General features: G+C 37.4%; 2 protein-coding genes across 5 annotated transcripts in view; one reads left to right on the top strand and one right to left on the bottom strand.

Annotated features, from left to right (window-relative positions):
* Positions 1 to 19,169, top strand: part of fgf13a (fibroblast growth factor 13a) — a 93,959-nt gene extending 74,790 nt beyond the window's left edge. For all 4 annotated transcript variants that reach the window (XM_072395506.1, XM_072395504.1, XM_072395507.1 and 1 more), the window contains 3 exons: positions 1,678 to 1,781; positions 12,309 to 12,507; positions 17,702 to 19,169. In XM_072395506.1, coding sequence (XP_072251607.1) covers positions 1,678 to 1,781; positions 12,309 to 12,507; positions 17,702 to 17,838 — 440 coding nt within the window. In that variant the 3' untranslated portion in view covers positions 17,839 to 19,169. The remainder of the gene's footprint in view (positions 1 to 1,677; positions 1,782 to 12,308; positions 12,508 to 17,701) is intronic.
* Positions 1 to 20,488, bottom strand: part of f9a (coagulation factor IXa) — a 123,486-nt gene that overhangs the window by 91,970 nt on the left and 11,028 nt on the right. The gene's annotated exons all lie outside the window — the stretch shown is intronic.

Here is a 20,488-nt window from a genome sequence, read left to right as displayed (position 1 = left end):
TGTGATTAAAAAAACAATAGAGATAAATAGCTTGGAACCCTCAAGGAGTCTTAGTCACTGGGCGAATTTCCAGCAGTGGAAGCAGAGCTTTATATGACAGGCTAGTCTAAAACATTCTCTGTTTATCACAGATGTTCTTGAAATAATACATTATATGATAAGGAAAGTCACCACTGAATGCACCTGTCAAAAAGCACTGACAGGTAAACTCATGGGCTTTTCAGTATCTTCAGAATCCTAACACTCTCTTGTTATTGTTGTTTGCTATTTAATGTACTATTTCATGACACTGGAGATGCAGGAAAAAACTAGGCTTAATATAGAAAAAAGACTTTCATGTGGCACTGAAGCAACAAAGAGAAAAAAAAGACAAACTAAAGGAGGATGAAAAGGATGGAATACAGACCACCACACAGCCAGTGCTTTGTCGACCAGTAATTGCTTTTTCACTGAACCAATAATATGCTGGCAATGCCTCTCTGAAGTAAATATGTTATGCATTCCTATGGTAATTGTTTACATAAAAAGCCCAGTGAGAGGGATGCCTTCAGTGTTTAAGCAGTAAGGGCAAATGAAATGGCCAATCAAAAAGCCTCTACAGTGCACTTCGATCAAAGGGGTTTGAGATAGAGACCTTCTAAGTGGTTGACAAGAAGATTTACAATAAAGACTGAGACACAGCTTAACCATTGTGAGAATGTGGGAATTTTAATTTCTCTTCTGATGTGCATTTAAACCCAGAAGTGATGACTTAAAACTTAAGAGAAATTGTATAATTCACTCCTTGGCATTATTTATTTGTTACATTCAAATTGGAATATAAAAGGGTAACATGATGATATTTGCTTTATTGGAAGCGTCCATGCTGGCTGCTGACTCTCAAGTGGATGTTCACGTGTTTCCCTCTTTAAGCCTTTGGTGTTGTTGTGAAATACAAATAGGCACGCACACTGCGGCCAGTTTAGGCTTAGACTAATTAGGTAAAGATGTACTTCAGTGACCAGCTGGGCCGCTGCTGGCTCTCCAAGCCTCACAACCTGTATTCCACTCCCTAGTCACAGACAGGTTTATGCATTTGTGTGTGTGTGTTTGTTTGGCTTGAGTTATATGTACAGAGTTGTGTAAGTGACTAGTTCCTATGTGCAGCAGCCAACAAATGCTGAAACAACATAGCGAAAACTCAAAGCATGTGCTGTAGATGTTGAGAACCAACACAATATTATACCTGAAGGATTGGCAGTTGCTGTATTCTTATCACTGGCAGTGGTTAGGAAAAACAGCATATCTTCTCATAAACATGTGTCCAACATTTGTTGATGTTGGTTCTATTCACTGTTAAATGACACAACAGAGTATTGACAGATAGCAGTTGTATGATTTTTAAGTTGTTTTTTCTGATGTCAGAGAAATATATTGTGTGCAAAACACAAGTTTAAATTCAACAAGCTTATGAATTAAGTTTATGCATGTGATTTCACAACATTGTCTTTTGTTTCGTTGTAAAACATATCCTGTAAGATACTGGCTCACAGATTTTATAGGACAGGATTGTTTTTAAATATGAAATAGTTAACCTTAAATCAGTTCATAGTGTACAAGGCGGAGTTTACTAAATTAATTACGGCAGTTGTGTACACTTAGCTTATCCTTTGTTTCTGCTGTCCTGTCTGTTTCCAGCCATGTTTAACCTCATACCAGTGGGGCTGCGAGTGGTGGCCATCCAGGGGGTGCAGACCAAACTGTATCTGGCAATGAACAGTGAGGGCTACCTGTACACATCGGTAAGTGTCTCACTCCATGTAAGCGTGAGAATTTATGTGCATATGTGTTGGAAGAGATCTTGTACTCTGTCCTTTTTGTTCAGCTGTGAGTAGAGTGAATGTTAGTGCTTTCACATACATCTATGTAACTACATGAAATTAGTGGGAACATTTTTTTCTACTATTTGTGAAAATGAGTAACTCCCTCTCAGGCTTACTCAGACTCAACAGAATTCTAATCCGATAGAAAGAGCATCGTTTTCTGATAAATTCAGTGTCAATAAGGATTTTGAAGATTGTGTAAGCAGTGACATCTCCAACTGTGGCAGCTGGCTCTTCATATTTGGTTAAATGTGTAAGGTTATGAATAATTCAGTTGGAGGCTGAGGAATGTCTCTGTTTGTCTTTTTCCCAAATGCCACCACCGCACTGTATGGCAGACATCACAAAGAAGAGTGATAGGCCGGTTGGGTGTGCACCCGGAGGGCGTGCAGACACACACACACATTCACAGTACACAGACTGCCTTTATAGTCAAATTACTAAAGATTGTCTTGTATGGTAAAGGTCTCCTGACTGCGCAAGTAGCACAGAAACAACAAACAAAATCTAATAATCTCTTGACTTTTTGTTGTGCAGCATCTGCTGACAAATTATTGATTGCATACTTAGGTAGTAATGTAATAAAAAAAAAAGGCTAGCCCTTCTGCTTCTTCCTTTCTCTCATGTTATTACTCTCTCATACAAAGTCACACTCGTACAGTTATACATTCTCTAAAAACTCATCTGTGTACCTCAAATTGTATGTTTCAAAGTTTTTCCAAGAAAAACCTGCCTCAAAATCTTCTTCTTCATTATGTTTATATGGCTTTATAGATATGGTAAACTGGCCCTGTATGCATTTTTCCCTTTAGCCGCTGTCACTGGCCTTCCATGTCTCTGCTAAGCAATGACTGTTTCAAATATTATTGTAATTCCACCATGAATTTATGCATCCACTGTGCTATGACAGTATGTTCAATTAAGGTCACCTAAAAAAAGAAAGAACTGTATGTCATATATCTTAAAACTAGAAACCAATTCTTAAGAAGAAAGCAAGAAAGAAATATGCAGGGACATGCACATGGAGATATCATAATGATTATTTATTAATCTATGCTTTTAAGTATCTAGGAGCTGTTAGCTCCAGAAACCCTGCTAGCTCAAGGCTCCTAGCAGGCCTGGTGGTCTCATTAGTAGTCCAATTCCAGAGACTAGTGACACACAATAGAGGAAAGACCAGATGAGGAGCTGTGGAACTTGGAGTGCTGTGCAAGCTTACTTGAAGGACTCCAGGAGCTCAAGCCGGGCTGAGTCTGTTCTGCTAGCTCCTAGGCAAACCTGCCTCCTAGCCTGATCTAGCCGGGAGTTCCTGGAGCTCGTGGCTTCCATGCTTAATTCCTGTTTGACCAGGAGCAAGAGAGGAGGCTTCTCGATGCCATCTTGGCAAATGCTATTGCTTCTCGTTTGGTATGCTTCTAAGTGTTCTTCAGCTAGCCTGTATGAACTTTTCCCCAGTTTGATAACTTTTCATCTAATCTGTTCCTCATGATGCATGCAAATTAGTTGAAGAATTACAAGTCAGGATTAATTGGAGCTGGGACCCTCGAAATTGTCTGCGACAACATACTGACCGTACCTTTTTGAGACTTTCAGTGTGTCAGAGGTGTGTGGAGGGAGTTTTTTTTCTAACTGATGACTGGTATCTAGACCAGGCATTTTTGATGTAGCAGACTGGCAAAGAAATCTCAACCACACAACTGCAGAAAAGTTCTTTGTGTAAAGTGTTTTTCACTTCATATTCTCGTGGGAAAGCTGCAATAAAGACAGGGATCATGGCATAGAAGATTTAATGCGTGTTAATTTTTACTGATTGCTGTTACAAGTTATGGGCTGCACGGAGGTGTAGTGGTAAGCACTGTCGCCTGACAGCAAGAAGGTTCCTGTTTCAATTTCTGACTTGGGCCTTTCTGTGAGGAGTTTGCATGTTCTCCCTGTGCATGTGTGGGTTCTTTCTGGGTACTCCGACGTCCTTCCAGCATCCATAAACATGCATGTTAGGTTCACTAGTGTCATGATTATTTGTTTCTCTGTTGACCCTGTGGTGGACTGGTGACCTGTCCAGGGTGTACCCTGCCTCTTGCCCAATGGCAGCTGAGATAGGCTCCAGCCCCACCGTGGCCCTGAGGTGGATTAAGCGGGTATAGAAAAGTTATCGATGGAAAGATGGCATGTATAAAAACAAAGAATGACTTCAATGTAAAGATAACAACATAAAAATTAGCTTTCCGCAAGTGCTGTATGATCTACCTACAGCATAATTACATTTTAATGAGTGCTAGCACATGTTTGACAACATATCCATCCCCAGCTGAGCGTGCCTGAGGGGAATATACAGCATTAATTGAAATAAAACATACTCCTTCAATCCCTTCCCTTCCTATACAGTCTACAGCTCCCAGTGAATAATTTTAATGATACAAGTTTGATGTCTGTCAGCAATTAAGCATATGAAGCAAGTTGTAGGATTCATTTGATAAAAATAGATTCTTCTGGCAAGGGCTGTACAAGCAGACAGAGGCAGCAGCAGAAGCGTGTCCTATTTCTAAACTTTAGTTACTGCTTCAGGAACAAAACATTTTAGGAAAACCGTTAAATGCAAACATCTGAGAAGGAGAATATTATTCTTCATATATGATTCAGTGATATTTGTGTCTGTTGTATAAAAACATACAAGTTTTACATAACAAGTTTTTCAAATGTCTTAAAATGACTTTGACACATGCCCTAAAAAGATCCTGCGGTGTAGATTAACATGAATGTATTGCTGCCAAATTATTGTAAATAGATTAGCACATTTTTGCCTTATTGCACTTGAATCTACTTACAACAATTGCAACAAGGTTTGATAGGAATTAGAATTAAAGTTTGAACCACAATCAATAAAATCCACACTACCAAGCACTAGATTAGGATTGAATTTTGATTGAGTTTTCTTGTTACATTTTTCTCAAAAAAAGAATAGAAAAGCTGGAGTCCAGAAAAGATACTGCTGGCTGCAGACTATATAGCATCTGCACAGTTTTAAATACCAGCCGTTGTGTGGAATACAGTACATTTTAAAATGCAATTGGGGGATGGGTTGCAGAGCCTCCTATTTCAGCTAAATTAGAGAGGAAATTGAACTGAATGTGAAGCTGGCTATCAAATAGTGGCTGTATTACTGGAATTTCTGCTGTGGTATAGTGCTGCCTTTAAGCCACACATCAGATCAACCAATCGCGGTTCAGCATTTGGGGGAGAATCCCTATCAACAGTGGAGAGACGGCAGATCACGCACTCTGGGTGAGGAATGGAGTGCTGCTGCTGTTGGATCTGAATATATCCCACTGTTCTACAGTATGTGTGTGTCCATATCGGCATCCAAGAGTGGAAATCTGAATAAATGAAGAGGGAAGAATTGCATTATGACAAAGATGATAATGTCACACATTTCCTTAAATAGTATTAATGGCTTTTAGAGTATAGACAACAATGTGTACTGTATTTGTTTGTATTAAACTCTGTTCTCTAATTTTAAGAGCTTAAACCACACAACACAAAGCGTGAGAGAAATGAGAGGTGAAAGAAACAGTGTACATGTGTGGGTGAGGCAGAATTCACCAGTGGAAATATGTTCATCTATCAGCATCTGTGTGGGAGAGGAAGAACCAATTAATATGTATTTTACTTTACTATTCTCTATGTTCCTGTCTGCCCCTGTTCTTTACCAAAGGTAGTGGGTGCTGTTCAGTACCACACTGTTCTCCGGTTATATAATCTAAGTGAAACACATATAATTACCAATTGGAAAAAAAAACAAAAAACATTTTGGGGGCTTTTTGATATTTTTTTCTGATCTGTGAGCATTTTTTTTGTTTTTTGGATCCTGAGTTAAGTAATGTGCGGATATCTCATGAGGTGCCTTTTGAAGTGGTGTTATTAATTTCCTGGAGGGTCATATTTGAATTAGTGTGAGTCACTGAGGCTCCAGTTGAATCTCGTCTAGACTGCTTTGTGTGAGCGTGTATGTGTGTGTAAAATAGAGCAATCAGGGCTCAAAGGGTGGAGATATTTATCATGCTAGTGTTGAGGTTTGCAAGCTCTTGTACTGAAATATGCTCTACCAGTTAAATCCTCATGCACTCATGAAAGATTTCCTGAATTAGACATTAAACCCATCACATTAAGATTTATTTGAAAGCCATTCTAGATAGGCAATGCACTAACTGCCAGATGAATACCTAAAATGAACAGAAAAGTCATTTGGATGATATGAAGGAGAAGACAAAACAATTCATGATTGAGAAAGAGAAAACATGGCTGCTTGTTAATATAACATTTATTTTTCTTGGGCCACGTACAGTATTCAAATCCCACATATACTATAGTTTATACGCATGTATGATTACTTCAAAATAAGTAAAAAGAAAAACATTTTTATTTCCTTGTGTAAGTGTGAAAGAGCATATTGTTTTCTTCAGATTATAGAAATTCAGATGTTATTCTTCAAAGGAGTCAGTGTATTGTATTGTATGCTTGAACATGTATTTGTGTTTTAGTCCACTCCAATAAGATAGTTGGCTCACAGCCATACCTTTTCAGCTGTTTAGCCATCACAATGCCTTTGGTAAACAAGCGCTGCTATAAGGTTTCACTCCACTGGGCTGTGTCATTAACTGCCCTGTTTATGAGTGTGTTTTTATGTGTGTGTGAATATCCTTCTGAATTGAATGTGTACCCTGTGTGGGTGTGACTATTTGTGTTTGGTATTTGCAAGGGTCTTTTCCACTAGATTAAAAGTCTCCAATGTATTCCCAAACTAATGAACACAATGAGTGTATTTCATATTTAGCTAAAGAAAGGGTGCTTTTTAATCAACTTAGACTCTTTTGAAAAGCTGGATTTAGCAATAGTCCTCCTCACCGCTCGGCCATAGCAATTCAGTTTTTTTTCCCCACAAGCATTGATGTGGCTGTAAAGAAACTTGAGTGGTGCTCTGCTTTGATTTTATTGGCATAAATAATGTCATTTCAGTTTTGATGTAGTAGCTGGACAATTCATCATAATGCCATGCATAGCATTGATTTGTCTTGTTTTCTTTAAATTCAGTCAGTATCTTTACAGAAGAAACAGAAGATTATCCTATTTTTTCTCCTACTGACTGGATCGGACAGAACATTGCTGGGCTGTACTTACTCCCCTGAAGCAGACAGAATACCATTTGGCAGTGTATGGTAACTTGTTTACTTGACATACCTGCCTTGTTAATAGAATAATCATTTTGCAGTTGCACTGACAGCTGTTGAATTATACACTTGTGTGTGTCAGTACAAAAGTTTCCCCAGCTTATGCCAAAGCATGCATGTGTGATTTACATTCACAGAGATTCAATATGACAAGAAATGATAACTCAGCACATTATGCGTAACACTTCATAAGCCAATAAATGTCTCCCTTTTATAGGCAGTTATTGGATTATGAAGAGCTCAAACAATACCTTCATAATCTGAGCAAGGATCTGCTTTAACATTCCCTTTGTGCATAAGATATAAAGTCTAAATCAATTTACTCATAAAACATTCAATTTACAGGAAGGAAGTACACTGGGGGGAACACAAAAAGACTCCTATAGAAAAATGTCAAGTTTTCTTATAAACTATTAAGTTGATCAATTTTAACCAATCTTAGCCAACAAGTGCCATTTCATTTACTTCTTGCAGCCCACAGTCCATGAGGTGCTTTGTAAATATCATTGTATCTAATGCTTGAGTGTGTAATTGATGGCAGGAGAGTGGTAAAAGTACAAAGCTGAAGCTTTAATATCATCACTAATATGACTTGAAACATCCTCTGTTTTTTAATTGTGATTTTACAAAAACTAGATAAGAGATCTGAATTAACCAAAGTAGATAGAAATTTAAGCTAAAGTTCGAGTCAGGTGTTGGGGATTGTATAATTATCAGATTTGAGTGGATGCCCTGTTTTATTTAAAGAATGGGGAGCTTGTAAAGTGTGATCTTAGTGTCACACTTTTTTAGGAACAAACTTGCTGTTTATCATGACACAAAGAAAAAAGGACTAACATTTTTGGATGTCTGACAAATTGTGGACAAACTTAAGGACATCATTGTTGACCTCTTTAGGGGGAGTTGACTAGCATTCATCACTCCAAGAATAAGGTGGGAATCAACTGAAAGTTGTAGAATTGAACGTTTTAAGGTTACTTTCAGGTTATGTGTATGCAGAAACCTAGAAAATTCTTAAAAATGTCAAGCACCAGTGTTGATACTGCCTTCAGTAGATAGATTTGGAAATTGCAGGTGGTTAAAAGAAAAAAAACATGAACTGCAGATGTCGAGGTCTTAACTTCCACCCTCCAGCTCCCTTTCATACACCTGTGTACTAGGCACGTAGGTCAAAAAAACAGAGACAGAGAGGTCTATGAAGTGCATGAAAACACTTCACCTGTTTACAGAGCTCCCAACAACTATTTTATCAGCTTGAGTTATAGAAGCAAGAAAATAAGAAACAGGCAACAGGCTTATAGACCACTGGTTATTGTGCAGTTCATACAGATCCAATATACCGTGTCAAACATACCATCTAATTTTAGATTGTATTTGAGTTGGATATAGCACCTTCATTTATTTTGCCAAATGTAATTTTAGGTATTTGGATTCCTTCAAGTGAGTTTGCCACTTGTCAGTCATTTGAACAAGGATTTATCATAGTTCCATATTCCAAAGAAAAACCCCCTGTATTGTAATTGGATCATTAAAATTCCATTTAGCAAAAACCACCATAGAGAATTGGGCATAGGAAGATGACTGAGGGCTTTATTTCAGTGCTGATGTTGGACGGGATTTTATTTCTAAAGTAATTCCCTTTCCTCTTTTTGGCACAGGAGTCACAATTAAAGTGATGAGAGATTCTTTCACAAGGAGATTGGTTTCAGGGAACAATAGATATACTATTGACTGCAGAAGATGCTACGTGAACCCTTTGAAATGCACAGCACGTTCATCACAGCCCTCTCAGAACAGAATTGGGGATCCCTTGCCACTTTGGCCCCTCCTTGTGTTAGTCGGCACAAGGCTGTTCTCTAAAGACCCTCTCCAGCCCAACAGTTAAAGCCAGCAGCTTCTCCTCCATCTTGGCACAAACTGCATATATCCATCTGTATGTGTCTGTTAGTCGATAGACTCTCATTCTTCCTCAGAATGAGAGTAACCAGCCAAATCCACATAAGCTCATTATTAGAGGTAGAACAGTGATGCTGGCTCAAGAGCAGCTTGTTGTTTTGCTTCCAATTACTGCTCATGCATAACTGAGATGGATACCGCCTGGTCTTTCCAAGACTCCTGCAGCTGATCAGTTCAAACATGGGAGTTGTGTCGCAAGACAGAAAGAAGACACTGATGTATCGAGAGTGGTCAACAGTCAACAAATAAACATTATGTAACGAGGAGTAAGAAAGCAAAAATGTTATGAATACAACAAGACTTCTCTAATTAGATTTAAACAGTAAAATACACAAAGACACTTAAAAATATTGTAAATAGCACTGACTTTGACAACAGCACACAATGCTGGAGTTTGGAATTGGATGAAATTGCACATCTTCTAAGAACCAGTTTGTTTTTTCACAACAGCTACCATGGAGCCATGTCATTAGACCAGTGTGTAGGTTTGTTAGAACACTGTTTCCTCTTCTGAAGCTCCATCTTTTTTTATTGTGAAGCTCTGCAGAGCCTCAAAGTACAAAAATACAGTTTGTTTTATCTATGGACCTTAATCTCAACACTATTTATTCTTATTCTTATTCTTATTCTTATTCTTATTCTTATTATTATTTTAATTTTTTTTTAAAAAAATTTTCAGTGCTTTTTTAATTAAAAAAAGGGATTTTGCAAACAGCGTTTTTAAGGCGTTTGCAGTTGGTGTATTTAAATGTCAGTTAAATGTTAAATGTCAGCTGGCAATATAGATGTGAAAGTTGTGAATACCAACCACTTGATGCAATGGATAAGCTGCAGTTAATAAACTGTTAGGATATTTACACGCACAGCAGTGTTAACCTGCCTTAGACCTTACTCTGAATAAGACACTGCCATGTAAACTGCATTTTGTGATTACCTTTACCTGAATATAGTCGTATTCTGAGTGCGCAATAATCAAAAATAGACTGCTAATCTTAGTCACATTATGTAGACACGTGTATACATGTATGCTTAACATTTCATGCCCTAGGCTCCTGAGTTGCCAGTTTAATTTATTATGAGCAATTTTTCTTGTTTTTATGAATGCTGTTGCTTGTTTTGGGCTTTTTTTTTTCATAAATTGGGTTGGTTGTTTTTGTCACAAGATCTGGCAACCCAAGTATATGGAGGATATGAATATTATTAAACCTTTGGATGGTTGCAACTTCGCAGTTGAAAAGGGGATGTTATGTAGGTATTGGGCATTGATTGGACTATGCTCTGTAACATGTAAATTGCAATATGAATAGAATATTTTATTTGCAACTCATAAACACACCATAACCAGAATATTATCTTAAATATATTCATGTCAATGCACATAATAGTACTATTTATACATCTAGCTCTGTCAGCTATGTTTCTGTTACCAGAGATATTAAAACTTTGAGGATTAAAAGAAAAGAGATGGAGAAATAATAACTTCCATGGCCTATACACTAGTGGTGTAATTTCAGTTTGTACTTTTTGGCATACCATAGACTTTACACCTACTTAACACTGATGCCTGTTCCATATATTTACACTGATAAAGATGTAGGTCCAGAATACTGACATGGTGTTCTCTTAAATCAACTGGCTACCCAATTCAAGTCACTAACACCAGCCAGCAAAATGACTGTACCCTGCTACCTAAACTCAGTGATGCATGCTTCTTCTCCACTTGTTCCTCTTTGGAATGTTGTCTGGTACTCCCATCCCCAAACACAAGGCAGTCTCCAGTGTCTCCACTGTTCTCATTTGTGGTTCCACGATAATGGAACAAGCTGCCAAATGCTGTCAAAGCAGTGCTGTCACTTTCTCCCTTCAAGAATATCTTGAAGACTCGTTTCTTTTGTGAACATTTCTACTTCAAACGCCCGACTTAAAACTCCTAACTTGCACTTACTCGGCACATTTGTATGTGCTCTACTTGTATTCTGTTGTACAAATAGAGTCAGCAATTATTGCACAGACTAGGATTTCCTACTGCACTAAAGATTTCATGTTGCTCCTCACTTGTAAGACAATATTTATAACAATGTTATAAAATGTGTATATGTATGTGTATATTTCTAAGGGCTATCAGTCACAGATCACCATTACTATATTCAGTAACTCAGATTGTGACAGTAGAAACGTTACGAACCAAAACTTTGAAATTGATCTTGACAATATACTGCAATGCAACAACAATGATGCATTAAGGCATAGTTGCAGACACTTAGAATTTCTTCTTCCGTTCAAAGGCCAGTTCACGGGTAAGTGAATTGGCCGTGTATGAAGTCGCCAGCCGTTCTAAGTGGCTGTGTTTTTAGTGATCTTTTAAAGGAGATGTCTCATATCATCCACATGGTTAGAAAACTAAATTGCAGACGTAGACACTAAAGAGAGAGGAAAATCACACACGAATGAACAATCAAGTAACAAAACCATTTTCTCAGTGAATTGTGGAGAATGAGTTCAGGAATAAAGGAGGAAATCCCATAATGGCTGGATTCTAAACCTAACAGTAAGGGTAACCACAGCATGGGGTCTGGAGGATGAGCAGCAAAACTGCATGTCTATGTAGTCTTTCTATAAGCTGTGCATTAGTGAATGAAAAAAGGGAAGAAGATACGTGGACAAAACACCATACTTGAGTTAAGTGCACAGGGATTATATATAAACCTGTTAAAGTCACCTTTTAAGAATGTTTGAATCCCTTTTTCTTTCAGTTCAGAAGATCATTACTTAAATACAGTACAAATGATAAGTACTCTATGTAATCTCATCAACTAATTCTTGCATTCAATGAAAAAAAAATCTACATTTAATGAAAAGCCCATACATAATTAACAGTTGGGACCAAATGAGACCACAATTAATTTGCCATGTATATTTTATTAATGCTCTTCTGTGATGTCATATCCCTGTTATCTATGCCATGAAGTGCTACATTATTGACAACACTTAATAGAATGAACAGATCTAAGAAGATTATCATGAGATAAGAATTTTAAAACAAATCCTTTAGTCTTGGGATAGTTCATCTGCTCTTTTTTTTTTTGCCTGACTGTGTTGGTCATGCTGCCCAATGTACCGTTATTAAGCTGCACTCTGAAGAGAAGAACTATTGCATTTCTGCAGCTTGTGTGTTTGTGGCAGAATGTCAGAGACTCTTGAGACCTTGTGAACTATTGGCCCAACAACTACTTTACACTGCCCCTGCTTGTCCTCCTCCCCACAGGAACACTTTACGATAGAGTGCAAATTCAAGGAGTCTGTGTTTGAGAACTACTACGTGACATACTCCTCCATGACGTACCGGCAGCAGCAGTCGGGCAGGGGCTGGTACCTCGGTCTGAACAAGGAAGGAGAAATCATGAAGGGGAACCATGTCAAAAAGAACAAGCCAGCAGCCCACTTCCTTCCAAAACCTCTAAAGGGTAAGTCTGCGCAGATCCTCCTCCATATTTGTACTCCTCATTGTCATGGTTAGGGCTTTGTTTGTTCAGAATCAGTTTGAATAACATAGAAGTAAGCAATAACTATTTAATCAAATAATCAACTTCTTTTTACTTTTCATTCATTTGTCTTAATGTTTAAGTTCGGGTAGTTTTCCCACGATGACCTTAGAACCACTGTTTTTCTCTGATTAAAATATCCCCATTTCTTCTTTATTTTCTTCATACTTCTGGTCCTGTGGATATTCCTTTGCTATACTAAATGTGCTACTTTCCACTTGGCTCCGCAATTTAGTATTCTCCTAAGAGATGTTGGCATGTGCCTCTTCAATAGTTCCCTCCAGCTGGTCACACTCCACTGCAGGCACAGTTCAGAGTGAGGTTGAGCCATTGTCTGTAACCAGAAGGAGCATAGACAATATGTTTCAGGGCTTTGAATAGTAGCTCCCAGCACTTTGTTTTCATTACAGTAAATTCACAGAGAACCCAACCCATCCAGGCAATCTGTGTGGTAGTGTTGCTGTGGAGAACAGAGAAAACAGCAAGGAGAGGGTTAGAAACGGTTCTGTTGTCAGTTGAAAAGGCCACAGTCCTTTCATCTTCAACAAGACACAGATTTACCTATCAACAGAGAGGACACAGAGCGAGAGAGTCTGTTTTCTCTTCAGTGAGACAAAAGAGGAGCAATCTGGTTTTTTTCCTACTTTTTTTCTTTGACACTAAGAAATTAAAGACTTGCAGTGCAAAATCTGGATCTGTCACCTGACTCTTTTTTATAGTTATTGTTACTTTTCTGCCTGCACAGTCGTTTAGTCAAACCATCCACGTATATATCCACTGAAACTGTTTTTATTCATATAATGACAAAAAAAATCATTGGCTACCTTATTAGGAACATTTTGGAATTATGCATTTTACTATTACAGCCTTTACATTCAGCCTACACTGTCAGAAATATCATAATTATATTAATATTTTTTAATCTAAGTTAGGTTCTGCATTGTGCATTGAAATAAGCTTTTTATCCAACCATCCACACACAGGAATGGTTTTAAGCGTTGAGTAGAGGCTTTTACAGCAAAATATCTAAATTATGTATCTAAATTAATAATGTATTTCTATATTCAAAGAACAAACAACATTAAAGTTTTTTTTTTCTATAAATAAGATATTGTTACTCTTCTCAGCCTTAGCAAGACTTCGGTTTGGTTTACCAACTGAACCTGTTAATCTTACGGTCACTGAAGCTTAGTTGATCCAGTCACCTTCCAAGTATTTTTTTTTTTTAAATCCTGCCTTTTCTCAGCTGTTCGCCTTCTCTGTTCTGCGTCACAAACCATCTGGCAAGTCAGATTGATACTTTGACAACAGTATGTTTTATAATGATGTCCTAAGTAGGCCTGCGTCATCTGGAGGTGTTGACAGCACATTCACACATGCGCACATGCTCCATTTAGTTTATGTAATCTCATTATTGTCCTCTTTTCATGTTAGCTGTGCTCCTCAGGCTCATGATGCCCATTTTTGAGATACTGTACAAAGTCATGTTAAATGTTGACCTATACATCTGGTTTTTACATTGACAAGCAATGCTGTTAAATCCATCCATCCATTTTCTATACCGTCAATCCGTTAATCAGGTAGCGGGTGGGCTGGAGCCTATCCCAGCAGTCTGCTGTTAAATCATTGCAGCTAAATATTAACAAACTGTAGCAACTATTTTGCAAACAATCTCCATTCCTCTATCTTTCACTTAAATTGTATAATCAAATTTCAATTTGATACACAAATAATCAGATTCATATAATATACACAGACAATTTGTCTTAATATACTTGTACTTTTTAAGAAAAGAAAGAACGTTGACCTAATTAAAGAAAGCAATCCATATGGTCATAGAGCATATTAGTTCATCTGCCAATGCAAAGACCTCTGATCGGCCTGTTCTGAACAAACACATTCTAAATTAACACTGCAGTAAAAAAGTACTTACACTGTCCATTGCAATGGTTTTTATTATATAGCACCAATCAACAACAGTTGTAATCTTGAGGCATTAAAAAGATACAATCCAATCTAATCTAGTCCAGTTGTAATCAAATTAAAACAACCAATTTAACTCTAAAGTACATTATACAGTGACATAAAGTGTTCAGCAGGTGTATACTTCCAATGTTTATATGAAACCGTATGGGCTATGGAGAAAATACTAATTTGACCATCTATGATTTAACTTAACAAAAACGTTTCTTAATATATAAGTATGCACACAATGCACATGGGTTCTAAAAATATATATATAGGAATATAGGAAATATAAATATTTCAAGGTCGGCTAAGAATCATTATTATAAACTGATCTCCTAAGGTGGGACTCATTATTACCTCCATGTTAGACACCACAAGTTTAAGAGCCATTCCACATGTTTCCACAATTCTTTCACTTTACTGTTTTCTGCTTTCTTGGGACCATTCTCTCGCTTGTGAATAGTTAGGGTCAGGGCTTAGAAATACATGGTTATATTAGGTTTGCATGTTCAAAAATAGAAGAAATTAGATGATTAGGGTGAGCACATGACACTGTAATGTCACATTGATGCCGCCCAGCATAAAACAGCAGTCAGACGTTGCCTTCTAACAATTGGCTGTGACACTGTCACATTTTGGAGCTGTGGACAAACGCACCTATGACACATTTCCTGGACAGACAGGGCTCAGTTTTCAGTACATTAGTTCCACATAAGGTTGTGCTATATCTAAACTAAAGTACACATGCTCCTCGTTTTCTTTATTCTTATGTTATTTAAAAATTAAATGAATCTACAATCCATCTAATTTGATATTCCTAGATAGATCCTTATGAGTTTATTTTTTATTTATTAATATTTCATTTTTATTAATACTATATATTATTTATATAATATTCCAGTTTGGAATTAACTTGTTTTTATTTTATTCTTTTGCCAAAGTGATATTATTATATCTTACAGCTTTTGCTGAGCTCTCCTAGCTGGCATCTTATAAAATATCATATCTTCTCACGTACATAGCCTTCATAGCTTTTCAACCTATATAACGAACCATTCAGTGGTTCTCAAAGCCACTCAAAGGTAATAGCAAGAGAATAATTGCCTTTCTTTTCTTGAGAAAAATCTCAAATTAATTAAATAAAAATATTGTTGTTATACTCTAGTTTTTGCTGTTTTTAACAATTATTTAAATTTGGAATAATTCAAATTTAGGATAATGCCAATGGTTCATAAAGAGCTTTACAGCAGAGAGAATCAGGATAATTTATCCCGGCAACTCATAAAGATTCAGAGCCGGTGGTGTTACAGGGCACCAATTAAGAAGCTGTATCTGCACTGGTGATGGCCACTCTTCCAGGCTTCACTCACAACTCTTCTGGTTCCAGTCTGTGAGCTCTCAGCCTCTCAGTCTGTCTTCCTCCAGATGAAGCAAGTTCAGCTCACATCATTCAATGGAGGAAAGAAAAAAATCCTCTTAAAAACTTCCAGAAACTCCTGATATGGAAGACAAAGCGCTGCCTTTATCTGTGTAGTCAGTCAAGTGGTATCTTTCTCTGAAACACGAGGAGATTTTTGTGGAGTAATGCGAACCATTAAAGGAGCAGTTGTTGTTACTGGATATTAATATTTAGAAATTAAAATCAGCAGTGATGTTAAGTTTCTTACCTATGATAATAATAATAATACAATAGTTTCACTATTTAGATCTGTATCAATCACATATGTTCCCAGCCTAATTCTACCAGTGAATGAAATGTGTTTACATGGAAGGTTTCTGGATTGCTGCTGTAACAAAAAATGCTGGGCTTTGGAAAGTGGCTGAAGGACTAGATTTGCTGTTTCAGCCACAGACTCCCACAGGAATAAACATCAAATAGCATCTTAGGCAGCAGGATGTTGACAACATCCTGAAACCAAAGACTGTGAACCTCAAATTACTGATGTTTCTTCTGAAAAGCTAGCTGCTGAGATGCAGATTGAGCCAATGCTGCAAACAAAGCAAAGCTAAAGCATTAGCAACCCTTGAATTTATAATGGCATGCTGTGGATATAGTTTTTCTTTTTTTAACTTAAGCATGAAGCCAATTTTTTATGACCTTATAAATCAGCAGTTTACAAGGACCTGTACTTTTTCTGCAAGGTTTACATTAACAATAAATCAGTTATTAGTTGCAGCAGCTGAAATAAGTCTGTACCCATGTCAAACCAAGCACAACACTAAAGGTTTTTACCTCTAGTGTTGTTAAAAGAAAGAGGCACAATGGGCTGAATTCAAATCATTTATCAGTTAGCTTTGTTTTTCATTTTTAATGTACGTGAAGCTGCAGCCATCATTTAATTTAATATGATGAATGCACACAAAAAGTTTTCTGAAGGGTTTTAACTCAAACAGAGCACACTGTAATGTCTCCTAATTATTTTTGTTTAGTTTCATCAAGAACTTACGTTAATGATTCAAGAGGACTCTGAGTTCTACATTAATTCATAGTTTCAGATTAGAATAATTCATAATTTTGAGTTCTGAAGATTGTGAAGAATATTAGAGTAAAGACACAGTGGGATACAGTAGGAACTACAATGAGCTAAAGAATTAGGATGAAAAATGCTGAAGAGCTTGCTCAGACAAACCAGCTTGTCATTTTTAGATGGATCCAGATTCAGCTGCCTGAGACCTACCATGTGGCTTTTGAAAGTTTACAAAGTCAGGAGAAGAGTATAATAAAGTAATGACCAAGATTCTTTTTTTCTTTTTGAGAAGATACTTTATGATGGGATAACTCTGAAGAGCAGAGAGGAGTCATTGATGCAAAGTGATGAAAAACACAATAAAGAAGAAATGTCGTGCATGGCCCCTCAGTGTGGTTAAAGCAAAAAGCTTTGCCAGATGATATGTGGTGGACATTTTCTCGACTGCTGTTATAGATATAAGTTGATCCCTTTCCTGTTGTAAATGTAGAGCTTCAAGCATGAAATCTCATCTTTTACAATCCATATCCATACTCAACACCAAAACAGATGGGACTTAAACTTAACTGTTTGTATTGCTGCATATATGCTATAGATAACTGTTCCTGTTTGACTTTTTTGCTTGTATAATACATGAATATATTGTGTATCTGATTCACACTAATCTTGTGTTTCCACAGTGGCAATGTACAGAGAGCCATCTGTCCATGACTTGACAGAGTTTTCCCGCTCTGGCAGCGGCACACCCACCAAGAGTCGGAGTGCCTCAGCTGTCCTCAACGGTGGCAAAGCCGTGAGCCAGAATGAGTCGACGTAGCCCAGTAGCCAAACGCAGGCCTGGGGCCGAACCATGAAACCTTACCTCTTGCAGAGCGTGAATCCAAGCAGACTTGTTTCTCCTATCAGCGGTTCAGGACTGGCTACAACATTAATTCACATATAAACGCCCAGATGCCATCACTAAAAAGGGTTAGGTACCATCATAATCAGCCATCATCAAAACAACATCTATAAAAAGAAACTTAATACATAGATCATTGTCAAATGACAACTTTTTATTTTTTTTTTGCCCTTGAGATTTATTTCTTAGCTTGGTCACTCTCTTTTGGTGATGATCATATACCATTTAGCTCATCTTTATCTTATTGTCTTGTTACTTAATTTCATTATCTTTTCCTAGGTCATGCACTAAGCACTCGCACATCTGTCAGACAGGGACTGGATGCTAGATATGCAGGTGTTCAGGGCAGCCATTAATGGTGCTGATCCACACGGCTGCAGTGGAACAGTAAAGGCTCTTTCTGTCTCATCCTTGCTTCTGTGAATAAAAAGCCTATAAACTCCCTGGTATGGTGGAGCCTAGTGCTACTGACCAGCCAGATGGTAGCTCTCCTGCGTCCTAGTGCACACGCTCAGAGACTGAGCTCTCTAGCATGGGAAAATAAAGCCTATGTTCAACTGACCTGAAGTATAAGGGACAGTGTGGCACTCTTGCAATTTCTTTCTTTTTTTTTCATTTCAAAGATGCCACAGCTGCAATTTGTTTCTTGCTAATTTTCTGAATTAGCTGTTTGTTTGATAACTAGTTTTGCTTTTGTTCCCTCTTGTTGTCTGCCCTTGCCATGGTTTATTTAATATCTATACAGTTTTTTTGTTCATTACTGAGATGGGTTCCAGCAAACCAAAGACAGACTATAAGAGTGTCCCTTTAAGCTGCTGAAAACCAAGCCAACATAAAGGCAAAGTTGGATTTTTTTTTCATTGTACATTTTTGACAAGGGAAAGCAAAGGTTTTGTGGAAAAAAAGAATAATGAATGAAGAAACTGATTTTAGGCATGTTGGCAGCGGGCTTGATGTTGTGCTTTTGACTGACATGCTCAATGATGGAGGTATGAAACGACTATTCAGTGTTCCCATTCCCTTCTGTTATCACTGTGTCACAATGTCTCTAATTCTTGTCCTCGTGATCTGTTTCCTCCCTCTGTGCTTGTGTCATGCTCCAATCCCCAAGCCATCCTTCTTTTGTCGACTTCTATTGACTGATATAGCTCACCATAGGGATATGGTGGAAACCCCTTCCCAGGATGCTTGTTATGTGTTTGAGTAACTTATTGTGGTGACACTATTTTCTATATAAAAAAAAAGAATACTGTGGACTTTTAGGTGGCTTAACATTTTATAGGACTTGTCATATTTGTAAAGGTGAAAAAAAGACAAAAAAATTGAAAAATTAACATCTTCCCTTTCTCGCACAGGGCATGTACACAACTATGTACAAAAAGGAACCTTTCGTGGGCTAAGTACTCCTTCCTTCAGCTACATAACTTAATATTGGTACATGCTTTGGGAGACTTTCTTTTCTCGGTTTCCTCTGGAGGTGGTTTGTATTAAGTGAACCTATCTGTTGCATGGGAGAAAGCAGGGAAATACTGGACTAGAGCTGCATGATGTAGGCTATGTGTATTAACCCATGTTGGATCACGTGTTCCAAACTACCAAACTAAATCTGCTAAAACAACATATACAGACACTGCAGCTGTCTGATAACTTCCAGTTGTTTATTATTTGTTGTATACACAAAATGCACTGAATAAAATGTTTATATTAAGATATACTTTTAAAATGTGTCAGATTTCCTTCTTTGTGTGATTGCTTATACATTACACTGACCAACCATCACAGTCATAGACAAGGCTGGCTTGTTAGTAGCAATCAGTTTGGTTGGCAAGATCTGCAATGATAGGTGTTGTGAAGAGGGACTGATCTATGGCTTTCCTCTTGAGAAACTGAAGATGAACTCACTCGTGGCATTTTTCCTATTGGTGGACGCCAGTGTTTCCCAGAGAGATAGAATGCATTTAATTGTCTCAGATTTCTGCTGGACAGGCCTACAGGGTTCATTCTGTCTAATAAATCTATTTGATTTTATACATGACAAAGAAATTGATACCTTGAAATTGCTCTGCTCTGCTTTTCACCGTGTTTGATTTGTTTGATTTTTATGCTGATTTGACTGAGTTATCTCTTTAATACCCCTTTGAAAAAAATATATTCTCAGCTGGAACAAACCTATCTGGTTTTCTTTCATTTCAAGTGTGGACTACATGTAAAAGAGGGACATAGCTGGGGGTTCTGAGACATGAAGCTGATGTGGAAGTAGAATTTTATTCGAAATGCATTGATTTCTTTCATCAAATACAAAATAATGGCTAATAAATGGTTTCCCACAAGTAATAATGGTCTCATTATGTAAATTCACTCGATCTGATTGGTGTTCTGGTGATCTTTATGAAAACAATTTGATATTCGGCCTCTAAGCAAGGTATTACATATTATATTATGACTCTGGTTGAACTCTAGACCAAAGAATGACATCATCTCTGGGTGTGTTTATAAAGTTTTTAAAAAACAGGACAATGTCCTAATTTATGAATCATCACTGGTTACAGCTGATCTCTTTTGCCAA

The sequence above is a fragment of the Leuresthes tenuis genome, unplaced genomic scaffold (genome assembly GCF_036924035.1).
Source record: "Leuresthes tenuis unplaced genomic scaffold, fLeuTen1.0.hap1 SCAF_11, whole genome shotgun sequence".
In the NCBI taxonomy this organism is placed as follows: domain Eukaryota; kingdom Metazoa; phylum Chordata; class Actinopteri; order Atheriniformes; family Atherinopsidae; genus Leuresthes; species Leuresthes tenuis.
The sequence above is the reverse complement of the archived record's forward strand: the minus strand, read 5'-3'. Positions and strand labels throughout refer to the sequence as shown.